Source organism: Lagenorhynchus albirostris, chromosome 6 (assembly GCF_949774975.1).
Source record: "Lagenorhynchus albirostris chromosome 6, mLagAlb1.1, whole genome shotgun sequence".
Lineage (NCBI taxonomy): Eukaryota > Metazoa > Chordata > Mammalia > Artiodactyla > Delphinidae > Lagenorhynchus > Lagenorhynchus albirostris.
Window position 1 is genome coordinate 78,691,536 of NC_083100.1, and position 13,493 is coordinate 78,705,028.

A 13,493-nucleotide genomic window follows, 5' to 3' on the forward strand; every position below is an offset into this window, starting at 1 on the left:
TATGAAAAGATTTTGGATCAGAAAAATCGAAAGTTGTGCACTACAACTAGCAAAATGACAAATTGTGAAGTAATTTTGTTGTCATTGGTTCTTTCCATAGCCAAAGTACAGAGAAGCTTGGGACGTGGATAAAACTTCAATCCACATAATGCCAGATACTCCAGAAATTAATCTCGCTAGAGCCAACACTCTTAATATGAGCAATGTAAGTACTGCAGCAGACTCCCTTTTTGTTTGGAAAGTCACCCAATTGGTATGAAGATATCACTAGGGAACTCTTCATAGCCAGGGAAGAGAAGATTGAGTGGGCAAGGAGGCCCTTGACCAGGAGTGAGGAGAGGGGCAGACCCCTGGCTCTCAGTCACTGGGCAAGGCCAGTTATGGTGAAGCAATGTCAACATGACAGAAGAGAGAAGGGAACAAGGACAAGAAAGATACTGAAAGAGGAATGAAGAGACACACAAAGAAGAAAGGGGAATTAACAACAGATTCAGAAGAGCACAAAATAATTATAAGAGTTCTTTTCACAACTTTATACAAATTAATTTTAAAACCCAGATCTATAGGGGATTTTTAAGGAAGTTATAAATTACTAAAATTGAGCCCAGAAAAAGAATAAAAACATATTGCAAGAAATTAATAGGTTATTAAAGACTCTCCTTCCTCCTCTCTGCTATCAGGGTCACCCAGAATGGTTTCATAGGGGAATTCTTTCCAAACCTCAAAAAATAAACAAACTGACAGAGAGCCTAATGAAACAAGGAAAGCCATCACCGTTATCAAAACTTGTCAAAGATAGTTCCACAAATGAAAACTGTAGACCATTAATAATGGGGAAAATCTTAAATGAAATATTAACAAATCAAATTCAGTAACACATGAATATGATATGATACAAACAACTAGGGTTCATTCAGGAATGCCAAGAGTGTTCTGTATTCAGAAACCTAATAATGTGATAAAACAAAAGAGAAAAATCGTATGCTCATTGTATTAGATTTAAAAAGACATGTGGCGGGGAGGGGGAAGGGTAAGCTGGGACCAAGTGAGATAGATAGCTAGTGGGAAGCAGCTGCATAGCACAGGGAGATCAGCTCAGTGCTTTGTAACCCACCTAGAGGGGTGGGAGGGAGACGCAAGAGGGAGGGGATATGGGGATATATGTATACATATAGCTGATTCACTTTGTTATACAACAGAAACTAACACACCATTGTAAAGCAGTTATACTCCAATAAAGATGTTTAAAAAAAAAATAAGACGTGTGGGACTTCCCTGGTGGCACGTGGTTAAGAATCTGCCTGCCAATGCAGGGGACACGGGTTCAAGCCCTGCTCAGGGAAGATCCCACATGCCGCGGAGCAGTTATGCCCGTGTGCCACAACTACTGAGGCCAGCGCGCCTAGAGCCCATGCTCCGCAGCAAGAGAAGCCACTGCAGTGAGAAGTCCACACACCACAACAAAGAGTAGCCTCTGCTTGCCACAACTAGAGAAAGACCCCATGCAGGAACAAAGACCCAATGCAGCCATAAATAAATAAATACTGATGAATTAAAAGAAAATTTTTTTAAAAGACGTGTGAGCAAATCCAATATCCATTCTTATTTTTTAAAATAAAATCTTAGCAAAATAAGAATAAATGAATATTTTCTTGTCATAACTAAGAATAAATCTCATATCAAAGGCCAGCCACATCCTCAAGTAAGTAAGCTTCTCAGTCAAGTCAGGATACCCATAACATTACCATTTATTAATATTTGCTGGAAGTAGCTAAGTGATAAGCTTCTTATTCACAGCAAAATAATTACATAAGAATAAGTATAAGAGATAAATATTGGAAAGAACAAGGCAAAATTATCATTATTTGCAGAATAAATCATTACATGCCCAGGGAAAGGAAGAGTATCAACTAAAAAGTCTATTAGATAAAAAGAGAATTCGCTTACATGGCTAGCTTCACAGTTTAAGAAAGTTCAAGAAATGTACCACCTTCATAGATCACAGAGATTTTTCTGTGTGTAGAACAAGTATGACCTTAGAAGAAGGATACTAACTTAATGCAGTCCACCATGGCTTGGAACTTGGCATCTTTCAAAAAATAATAAATCTTTGTGAGAGAAGGAGCCTTCCAAGCAAAGATTACTCACCATATGCCAAACTGCACCACCAACTCTATTGTAATGAGCCTCTTGGGAGCTAATTTTTTCCAAGGGCTGGGAAGAAAACAAAATTTTGAGGCATTGCTACATTCTTTTTTGGACCAGAATCAGTATATGGTGCAGTGTACTCTTACTGCCAAGTGACTGGATGAAGAAACAGCCAGCTCGTCACTGCAGTGTAGTCTCCTCACCCTCTTCCTTCTGAGACATAGGTATCTTTGGCAGGGGAATTCTGAAAGTCTCATGGGCTCTCTTTTACATGATAAATTTCTCAGCTGGAAATACCAGAACCCTACCATTAATATCATGATAAAAGCAAGACTAGTAATTGAAACTATGCCAAAAGTAAAGTTGTTAAATTTAGGTATTTAGATACCAATGAGAATGACTTTTGTTTTGGAAGAAATCAAACATCCTATTTGAATGTTAACCAAAATATACACTTTCTTCATACATGATGTTGCCAGTAGTATAATCTCAATAAAATCCACTATTTTAAATTATTTCCCTCATTTAGAAAGTACAACTTTTGCAGAATATTTGTACGTCATTTTATGGGTAACCAAGCAAATCCATGTTAAATTAACTCATTTAATCTTCACACTAATCACACGGGTAAGACTGTTATTTCGTTTTTATCATATGGGAAAGCTGAGACTTAAAAATATTAAGGAATTTGCCCACATTCTCAAAGTTAGTAGGTGAAGAAGTTAGGTCTCAAGCCCAATTTTTTTTGTAGTTCAAATAAAAAATATATTTGACCACATAAACAAAAAAAATACATAAGAAAAAATAGTGTAACAGTATGTGTAATAAAACAAAATAAATTTTAAAAGTTTAAATAACATAATTACAAATTTGCATGAAATATTCTCTAGTGTAATACATTTAAATGTGGAGAACACTTTTTTCTTTTGTACAAAAAAACAAGTCAAATGTTAAAATTGGACCACCTGAAATTCATACAAAAACTTGAATGAAAATTCATATAAAACTTGTCCATTACAAGGACAAAATTTATCTAAGCACTCGTTTTTCAAATATGAAAAGGCCGTGAAACTGTCAATGATTGAAATTCACTTCTCCTTTCTGCACTGTTCAAGCTCCCATAGTGATAGGTATGATTTCTGATTTATACATTTAAATTACTCTTATTTCTGAGTCTTTCTGACATCGTCAGTACAGAAGGTATCCACTTAAATGTGAATATATTTTTAGAAGGCTATCTGTAAATCAGTCACTACTTTAACTGACTTCTCTTTACAAACAAAACAGTGCTGCACTTAGAAAATAGCCGTTACATCCAATGGTGCTTCAGAAAGAAAATCGAACATTCCCAAACAGTATGCATCATCAATCGTATTAGAAGATCTAAGAAACCATACAGAGAGGAAAAAAACTCAAATGTAAAGTGTTTATAATTCTGAAGATTAAAAATTGAATTAATTAAAGAGAATTATTAAACTAGAGAAATTCAATACTAACCTGCCAATGTCTGAACTTAAACATATCCCAGTGCTACTAATACACCAATACAAGAAGCAGATAAACCCTCTTACGTAAACCATGAACAGCTACATCAAAGCTATAATTCAAAAAAAAAGAAAAGAAAGAACTCTTGTCCAGCCCAGATCTTTGGATTCCAGATATGATTTTGTTCTCCAGTACATTGGTACAGAATGATTCTTTCACCTATTCTCTTTTTTTAAACTGGTTCTGGGACTTCAAAAACTGCACCCCTCTGATATTAATTCTACTTGAACCCTTGGAGTCATTAGTAAGTTTGAATCTGGAACGATACCTTATTTTTCCTCCTCTTCAGAAAATTTACCGCGAAGGTTGGGATGAGATGAAGATGAGCTGTGATGTACGGCTGGACGCCATCCCCATCCAGGCCGCCAAGGCCTCCAGGGAGATCGCCAGTGATGTGAGTGTGGCCTTGTTTAACTCCTCAGTTTTTCAAACAAATGCCCTACGTGCATTGAGAGTTCATGCTGTGATCCATCTGCTTTGTTTTTCTGTCTCCAGTATAAATACAAGCTTGACCATGAGAAGCAGAAGGGACACTACGTGGGTACCCTCACAGCCAGGGATGACAACAAGATCCGCTGGGCCCTCATAGCTGGCAAGATTCAGAATGAAAGAGAGTACCGGCAGCACTGGGCCAAATGGAAGTCTAAGTTCCAGAGCCCTCCGGATATGCTTTCCATCACGCACTCTAAACATTGCCAGGCTCTGGTCAGCGACATTGATTATCGCAATTACCTGCACCAATGGATGTGCGTGCCTGACCAGCAGGACGTGATTCAGGCCAGGAAAGCCTACGATCTGCAAAGCGATGTGAGTGGGCTGCATTTTAGCCTGAGCTCTTACATCATTTTCCCATGACTCCCAGAAAGTTTATGTCATTAAATCCTTGCATCATCACTTCACATCTTTATATAGCGAAGAATTTGGTTTTGGTTAGACCTTATAATATGGTATCAAAATCACCAGAGCCATGAAGGATCTGGACTTTGTATCAAGAAATAAGTGGTGGTGTGACTATAGTTCTTAACTGTTTCCGGTTAAAGACAGCTACTCTGAAAATATTATTTTAATAGAATTTAAGTAGCAACAGAGGTTTAAACTGTAACTAAAATATCAGCAGTCCATGGTCAGGATGTAGTCACAGATATGCTATTTTAGTTGACACAGTATTTTTAAATTTTGAATTAAGTTGCCAAGGTTTTTAAATCAGGGAATTTTGTGTACAAATCTAGGGGTTCCCGTTTTTATTGAAAAAAAATCAGAGGATGCAGCTCCAGACATGCATTAGCCCTTGCAGCAATAACCTGGAGCTGAATTGAGGCTAACCCCCTTTAAATAGCAAATATGTCCCCAGCTGGTTTGTCATACCACCTGGCCTCATAGTTAATTTGCTTATGTTACTTGTCTGGCTGCTTGAGTATGTCATTCTTAAAATGCATTTCTCCATCAGACCAATGGATAGAATACATATGACCAGGGTCTCTGACTTCTTCCTGGTCTTATTTTCACAGGCTATTTACAAGGCTGACTTGGAATGGTTACGTGGGATCGGCTGGATGCCAGATGATTCTGTTTCTGTCAATCATGCCAAGCACGCTGCAGACATCTTCAGTGAGGTATTCCAGGATCTTATCCTGCCATTCAGCACATTTCCTGAGAGACTGAACAAAAAATATACGAGCCAAAATGCAGTCATTCCCTATCAGCAGTTTTAACAATTTCAATTGCTGTCATTTAAGCCAGATGTACATTTTTCCAAAATAATCCTGTACTGTCCCTTTCACATTATGGAATCACATCCATCTACACTCAACAATGCTTAGAATTGTACAAATAGAAAACTTCTTTTGTCAGCAATAGCAATACACTTGAGAGAAGTTTGTCCAGTTGAAAAAAAAATGCACTGAGTTCACATAATGATACATTACATGGCTTTGGGAGCTAACCAGATCTGCTACTTTAAAATCTGTGGAAGGTGTAAGAAGGCAACCCATTTTTTAAAAAATAAAATGCTAAGAAGAAAGCCAAATTGCCAGGAAGATGCCATTGACATACAGCGTTCTATGCCTCTAGTAGAGAAAGGGTCCTTAAATGCAGCATATCTTTATCAACTCACACAGGACCGGAGACTACAGCTATCTAAAAGATATTTTCTTTCCCATAGAGAAAATATCGCACAAAAATAGAAACTCTCAACTTTACTCCCGTGGATGACAGAGTTGATTACGTGACAGCAAAACAAAGTGGTGAAATCCTAAATGATGTAAGTACATGACTGTCATTCTAAAATTGCTCTGTTGGGAAGACATCATTTCCAAAGCTTTTCCACTTACTTACACTCAGCGTGCAGTCATTTTCTGAGATACAGATGGTAAACGTTGAGATGAATGATGCTAGCATTTGCTTGGACATTATGTTTTCTTAATATCAAAGAACTTACCAACTTTCTTCTCATTTCTAGATTAAATACCGAAAAAATTGGAATGACACTAAATCAAAGTACACCCTCACAGAAACCCCTCAGCTGCACGCTGCCCAGGAGGCAGCCCGAATACTAGACCAGGTATGGATTTTACCTGGATGCCTGGCACTTTGTATGGGGACAGAGGACCATAACATAACAATAGGAGACTTATCCCTCCATTCTGACTCCTTGGTTTAACCCTTTGTCATGGCTCTCTGTCTTTTAGTATCTCTACAAGGAAAGCTGGGAGAAACAAAAAGCCACCAGTTACATTTTGCCTCCAGATGCTGTGCCGTTTGTTCATGCCCATCACTCTGGTGACGTTCAGAGCGAGGTAATTTATTCTGATATGAGTGCTTTGCAAAGGCTGGACCTTCCCTGTGCAGGAACCCATTTATGCTAAGGCATGTAGCGTAATGGAGAGTTCCTTGTTGGCTGGCAGGCCTGGCCAGGCTTGGGGATGGTCAGGGTACCTGCTCCCTTCTGGTCCTTTTCCCATGGGCTTTTGGCATTCTTCATCTTTTTTTTCTTGGCTTCTTTAAAAACTATCATTTGAAGTCTTTGTTTTTTCTTCTATTCCCTGCTTCCCTAAAATCTCTAAGCTTTCAAATACAATATTGCCAGAATTAGAAAATAAGTGTATATTTTTCTATTTTTAAATTGATATTTCTTCGTATCTATCTATTTATTTCAATGTTTCTGTTTTGTTTTTTAGCAAAGTGGTAAAAATAGGTTTTATTTAAAAACTATAGCAAAAGGGGAAAAGCAACCTCATTACAGAACTGGGCTCAAGTCCAAATACAGAAAGGACAGTTGAAGATTTATAGCCAAGGAACAGTGAGGGGTCCAGTGGACGGAAAGTTACTAAAAGGAGATATCAAGGATAGGGGGATTCCTGCTAAACTCTGCTAAAATTTAACAGAATTTTTGCTAAAACTGCAAAGATAGAGACCAAAGTGGAGTCCTCATCAAGAAGAGGGCCCAGGGGAGCCTGACTAAAGTTTGATCAGTGAGACAGCCTGTCAGTACTTACGTGGTTCTCCTTAAATAATTACATCTACTGAGCGAAATAATGATTATTTTATTTCTATTATTTTATACAAAAGATTTATGTATAATCTTGCAATTATTTCGTGCAATCTTGTTGCTCTTTCCCTTTTACTTTTTTTAAAAAATATCTTTATTGGATTATAATTGCTTTACAATGTTGTGTTAGTTTCTGCGGTACAACAAAGTGAATCAGCTATATGTGTACACATATCCCCATATCCCCTTCCTCTTGAGCCTCCCTCCCACCCTATTTCAATGTTTTTTGATATTTATTCTTGGGGGAGTAACACAAAAAGCTGGGGAACTGAGTTTGCTGATGTTTCAAGCCCCCTTTGCCTTGTCAAAGCTGATGGGATCTCTGTTCCTCTTCCCACCAGCTGAAATACAAAGCTGACCATGTCAAGCAGAAAGGTCATTATGTTGGTGTCCCGATGATGAGAGATGATCCTAAACTGGTTTGGTTCGAGCACGCAGGCCAGATTCAGAATGACAGACTATACAAAGAGCACTATCATAAAACAAAGGCCAGAATCAATATACCTCCTGATATGGTGTCGGTGTTGGTGGCCAAGGAGGGGCAGGCCCTTGTCAGTGATACTGATTACCGCAATTACCTGCACCAATGGACGTGTCACCCTGACCAAAATGATGTTATTCAGGCAAGGAAGGCCTATGACCTACAAAGCGATGTAAGTGATTTTTGTTTCTTAATTATCTAGAAACGTATGGTCTACTCTGAGAATCATAAGCAGCATTCTAGAACCACCAGTCTATGACACTTGGGACCATAAATACTTAATTTGCCCTCAGAAGGTAATTAAGACTGGATATGAAGTAGAGAAAGGTTGGGAGCAGTGACAGACAGCTTTGCCTACTGACTGGGCATTTCTGAATAACTTTCAAAGTCAATTTTTTAAAAATCTGCTTTTGTACCATCTCTGCCATCAACAGCTCCTCACATTTGCGTGGAAAATTATCAACTGATTTAAAATAATAATTGGCTGGGGTGGGAGCTGAGATGGAGTTGGGATTTTGACTATATTAGATGATAGTATAGTCAGGGACCTGGGAATGCCTCCTTCTTCCTTTGCTGAGCGTCTCCTTCCTCATGGCATTTATGAAGGAGTTGCTTACAAGGGATCAAAGCAAAGAGGACACAATGTACTGATGAGCTGCATGAGGCCCAGAATCCCTTATGCAGAGTTTAAAGCTGGGATGGAGAATATATCTCAGGCCACCTCCCACTGAAGGCTGAATCGAGATCTCTACCTGCCACCAGCAGTCTTTAGGGAACAGAAACACAATGCATCGATGTGATGCTCAGGTGCGCCGAGGAGCTAACCCTACCTGGGTCTTCTCATAATTACCAAAACAGAAACAGGATGTCAAAGACTGCCTGCAGCACAGGTGGTGGACTTGAACATCCCACCTCACTGGTTGCTGCAGGAGGATGACCACTGTGGAACTTTAATCAGATTAGCAACTCCTCTTCATTTGGTGTGGGATGGCCTGAGAGAATTCAGGAAGTGAGGGGGAAGGGTAGAGATGGGCTGGAGGGATGCTTCCCCCAACCCTACAGTACATGAGCATTTACTCCTTTACTTAGTCTAAATGCCCCCTTAGTCTAAATGTATTTCTATGTAACTATAACTTCCTTGGTAAAACCTTCTCTTATGCTCACAGATGAAAACAATGGTCCCTTACCCTCAACTCCCACAGCATCTGCATGGTCTTCCTCTCATAGCCTTTAACCACTTTGCACTTTATAAGTAACTTTTCTTTACACTTAGAGGTCTTCCTTATACTTATACCTCAAATAACCTTCCATAGTTCTTCATTTATAGTAACAGGCTCAAGAAACAGGCTCAGGTGTACGGATGAAATCATGATTGAATCAATGAGACAACAGCCACTAGAGAGAAAACCCTAAAAAGCTTCTGAAAACATTGTTTCTAACCTGCTGCTTGTCATCCTGTGCCTGAGTCATTTATACCTGCATCATGTCTCCCTTCCTGCTCTCAGAATGTCTACAAAGCTGACCTGGAGTGGCTCCGAGGCATTGGTTGGATCCCCCTGGATTCTGTAGACCATGTGAGGGTTACCAAGAACCAGGAAATGGTGACTCAGGTAAGCAAAGCCTGTTCTTCTTACATAAGTCCTGGCCTCCTTACCTGCCATGTGGGGATATGTACCTATCCCCATGTGGGGGGCGGGGGGGACACCTGTCTTAATCGTCTCTATTTCTTTGCAGATAAACTATAAGAAAGATGCTCTTGCCAACTATCCTAACTTTACAAGCGTGGTGGATCCTCCAGAGATTGTTCTGGCCAAGATTAACTCAGTCAATCAAAGTGATGTAAGTTTGCTTTGTGTATAATGAGATACACAAACTGGAGACTTAGTTGTCTGTAGTTGAACAGGCTTGCGTAACTCCAGATAACTGCATGTGAGACGATAGGGAGTAAATTATAAGAAAATCTTTGGTGGAGAATGTCTTAAAAGTCACTAGTAGGTAGTATACTGTACCCACTTTTAGATAATACCTAAATTATTATCCAAAACTTTCCATTATATTAGTTATAATATAAATTATATATCATATAATGAAATTTAACCAGTTGGTTAATCTCTAAATGTAGACTGATTATTATCTTGCTAGGTAGATCTTGTGAAACTTTAAATATACATTTAGAATAATCAAAGGTTTTGTTTTGTTTTCTCCCCTCAGGTAAAATATAAAGAAACATTTAATAAATTAATAAAGGGCAAGTATACCTTTTCTCCAGATACACCACATATCACCCATTCCAAAGACATGGGAAAACTCTACAGTACCGTAAGTTCCATTTTATGTGATATACAACTCAGTTCCGAATTTTAAGCTCTTGTCAGTATTCACATTCTTGGCTGATTTTGTGAGCAACTGAACTTATAAGGAGATCTATTGTTTTTGTTGTATTTAGTCTTGTTTATTAGAAGTAGCATATTATTCAGGGCAAATAGTGTTCATCCAGCTGGTGGTGTTTGAGCCCCTGTGATGTGCCAGGCCCTATGAGAGGCACTGAGGAGCTAAAGATCAATGAGACAAACCCTCCAGGAGCCCCTGTAAGTGAGGGAGACATTCAAATAAAGAGAGAGACAATAACCTAACAAGAGCTATGTCACTTCCGGGCGCACGTAGGACCAAGCAACTACCAACAGAGAGAAGAGAGGAAAGGCTGGTCCCTCTTTAGCAATCATGTACATATATCTCCAGCCAACAAGTGGAGGACTTGCCCTCCAAATTTTAATTCAGCTAATCTAAAGGTGATGTGTGTGTAGCGTATATGTGTATATGCCGAATGGGAAGCCATCTTTGGTGATTCTCTCTCTGTGTGCAAATTTGTTTTCACTTTTATTAGAACTGTAAATACAGTTAAACTCTGTTATAAAATGCCTCAGGGTCTGTAGATTTAATTTGCAACAAGCCCAAAGACTCTGCCCTGTTCTTAGGTATGCACACTAACAGCTGTTAATGAAGATTTAAGCCTTGCCTTTAATCATGAGTATTTTACCTTGATTTTACTATTTTCTTTTGAGTGGCACCTGAAAGAAGTTGAATGCAAACTTTTGTTGATACACCTTTCTTTGTCCTAGATACTGTATAAAGGAGCATGGGAGGGAACCAAGGCCTATGGCTACACCTTGGACGAACGCTATGTTCCCATTGTTGGAGCCAAGCATGCTGACTTTGTGAACAGTGAGGTCAGTAGGACTTTTTCCTTTCATAAGTTTGAGAGTCTTTCCAGCCACAAAGGGCTGGTTAGAAAGTCCCAGTGATTTTCAATGTTGCACCTATTTCACAGCTTAAATACAAAGAGACCTATGAGAAGCTGAAGGGTCACTACCTGGCTGGAAAAGAAATCAGTGAGTTCCCCAACGTGATTCACTGTCTGGATTTCCAAAAGATGAGGAGTGCGGTAAGCAAAGTTCACTGTAACAGAGGATCTGCACACTTAAGTGTAATACTAGTCTGCCTATTTATAATCTGCCCTTTGGTTCAAGATTAGCTGGGGGGGTGGGATGGTGAGGAATGAGCCAGTCTTGAGACTGTCCCCCGCCCCTGCCAGTTAGCCCTGTGCACCTCTGATGGCTGTGAGTTTTCGCCCTTTCTCTCCTGCCTCCTCCAAACACAGTGAGGGCTCTGTATTTGGAAAAAGGAGAAAACAAAGTCACTCTTTCCCCTGTGTTATAAAAGGATGGGAAATTTTTAAAGAAGAGTATATTAAAATGTCATTTTTTAACCTTAGTGTATGCTAAAGGTATTGATCTATGTTGAAAATAAGACTATAAAAGAGATTGATCAGAATAATTTACATTTAATTCCTTTCTTATTTTTGTCTTTAAAAACATATTATTCTTCAGTTGAACTACAGAAGACATTATGAGGACACCAAAGCAAATATTCATATCCCCAATGATATGATGAATCATGTGCTGGCTAAAAGGTGCCAGCACATCCTCAGCGACCTGGAGTACCGACGCTACTTCCACCAGTGGACATCGCTTCCAGAAGAACCCACTGTTATTCGGGCCCAAAACGCGCAGGAGATGTTGAGTGATGTATGATGTCCTTTCTGCGGGTTGACTAAGTTACAGGCTTCACCCAGCCCTGCCTGGGGCCCCATGTTCTAATTGTCCCTGTATTCCTGAACCCTGCTGCTTTGCAGTACAAACTGGCATGAGTAACCTTTTTTGGTGTAAGGATCCCCTTGGAGCAATGAGGCACCTATGTTAAATATTTTATCTGTTCAACACTAGACTAAAACTTAGCTGTTGCCCTCTTCCTAAACTTCTTTAGGCCAGGGCATTAAAGACCTTCCAGGTGTTGAGAAGCCCACCCTATGACTGCTAAGTACTAAGCACAGCCAAGGGCTGATAGGAAATTATCAAATGCTCGATTGTAAATTCAGTTAGTACCTGTCACCTTTCACAGTTTCTTCTTTCTTGCAGAACGTGTATAAAAGTGACTTGAATTGGCTGAAAGGCATTGGATGCTACGTTTGGGATACACCCCAGATCCTCCATGCCAAGAAATCATATGACCTCCAGAGTCAAGTGAGCCATCTTCTTAGAGGGACTAGCTCACTGTGGATTGATGGGCTCCATGGTGCTCTCAGTGGAGTGATAGCAAGGCTGTCCCTGTGCCCCAGAGAAAGCAGCTTTGACAGTGCATGATCTAAGGGAACCAAAGGCCCCTGCCCAATAAAACCTCTCTGGTGGCCTGTTCTGGTGCTGGCTTTCCTCAGTTTGAGTCTCTCCTGTGATTTAAGGCTATAGACATTTACAGCAGAAAGTTATCTGGGAGGTGTTTCAGAGTGAACTACTCTCAAGCATCTACACCTTAGTTGATCAGGTTAACTGGCAGGGAGTAGAATGCACATGCATACTTTGACCATATATAGTTAAATCTTGAAGTAAAAAGTAGACATTTGGGAAATTTCCCAGCAGAAATTCAGCTTGGATAGGGCAGGCTAATGGAATGTTGAAATTGAGGGGCTGCTGTCAGGGATGGAGTATAGGCATGGAAAAACAACACAAGGAAGAAGGGACGTGGCAAAGATCTAGACTCCACTCTTGGTCAAGAGAAACTGTTAGTTTTGACAGCCATGCAAAGTCTCAAACTGTACAACGTATCCTCTGTTAGGATTAAAGCAGAAACCCAGAAATAAAGGTACATCTAAGTAGGCACAAACTGCTAAAGCTGATGGAAGACCTGCATTTTACCATTTTCAGTGACTTTTCTTTTTCTTCACAGATACAATACACGGCAGCAGGTAAAGAAAATCTAAAAAATTATAACCTGGTCACAGATACACCGCTTTACGTGACTGCTCTTCAAAGCGGCATTAATGCCAGTGAGGTGTGTCTTCCTTGTACTTCTCTCCCAGGACAAGCTGTTATTGTCTTTACATATTGTCAAACAATAGAAAAGAATAACCCATCCTTTCTGTCTGTAGGTGAAATATAAAGAAAATTATCATCAGATTAAAGACAAATACACGACAGTTCTAGAAACGGTGGATTATGACAGAACCAAGAATCTGAAGGATCTGTATAGCAGTGTGAGTTCTCTTTCTTTTCTCTGTATTTGAGTTACCTTTTTCACCTTTATAGACAATAAGAGATGAAAAGGGACAGACAACCTTACCCCCAAAGGTCTTTCCAATCTTTTTCCCGGACCTTTAAATTCCTACTTTATCTTGTAAGTCCTCATAGTTACAAGTAAATCAGCCCCAATTTGAATATT

General features: G+C 39.5%; 1 protein-coding gene across 34 annotated transcripts in view; it reads left to right on the plus strand.

Moving 5' to 3' along the window:
• Positions 1 to 13,493, plus strand: part of NEB (nebulin) — a 226,748-nt gene that overhangs the window by 145,792 nt on the left and 67,463 nt on the right. For all 34 annotated transcript variants that reach the window (XM_060152928.1, XM_060152894.1, XM_060152905.1 and 31 more), the window contains 17 exons: positions 101 to 205; positions 3,983 to 4,087; positions 4,189 to 4,500; positions 5,202 to 5,306; positions 5,855 to 5,953; positions 6,152 to 6,253; positions 6,381 to 6,488; positions 7,582 to 7,893; positions 9,227 to 9,331; positions 9,456 to 9,560; positions 9,933 to 10,040; positions 10,841 to 10,948; positions 11,050 to 11,163; positions 11,609 to 11,806; positions 12,197 to 12,301; positions 13,002 to 13,106; positions 13,204 to 13,308. In XM_060152928.1, the coding sequence (XP_060008911.1) occupies positions 101 to 205; positions 3,983 to 4,087; positions 4,189 to 4,500; positions 5,202 to 5,306; positions 5,855 to 5,953; positions 6,152 to 6,253; positions 6,381 to 6,488; positions 7,582 to 7,893; positions 9,227 to 9,331; positions 9,456 to 9,560; positions 9,933 to 10,040; positions 10,841 to 10,948; positions 11,050 to 11,163; positions 11,609 to 11,806; positions 12,197 to 12,301; positions 13,002 to 13,106; positions 13,204 to 13,308 (2,301 nt within the window). The remainder of the gene's footprint in view (positions 1 to 100; positions 206 to 3,982; positions 4,088 to 4,188; positions 4,501 to 5,201; positions 5,307 to 5,854; positions 5,954 to 6,151; positions 6,254 to 6,380; positions 6,489 to 7,581; positions 7,894 to 9,226; positions 9,332 to 9,455; positions 9,561 to 9,932; positions 10,041 to 10,840; positions 10,949 to 11,049; positions 11,164 to 11,608; positions 11,807 to 12,196; positions 12,302 to 13,001; positions 13,107 to 13,203; positions 13,309 to 13,493) is intronic.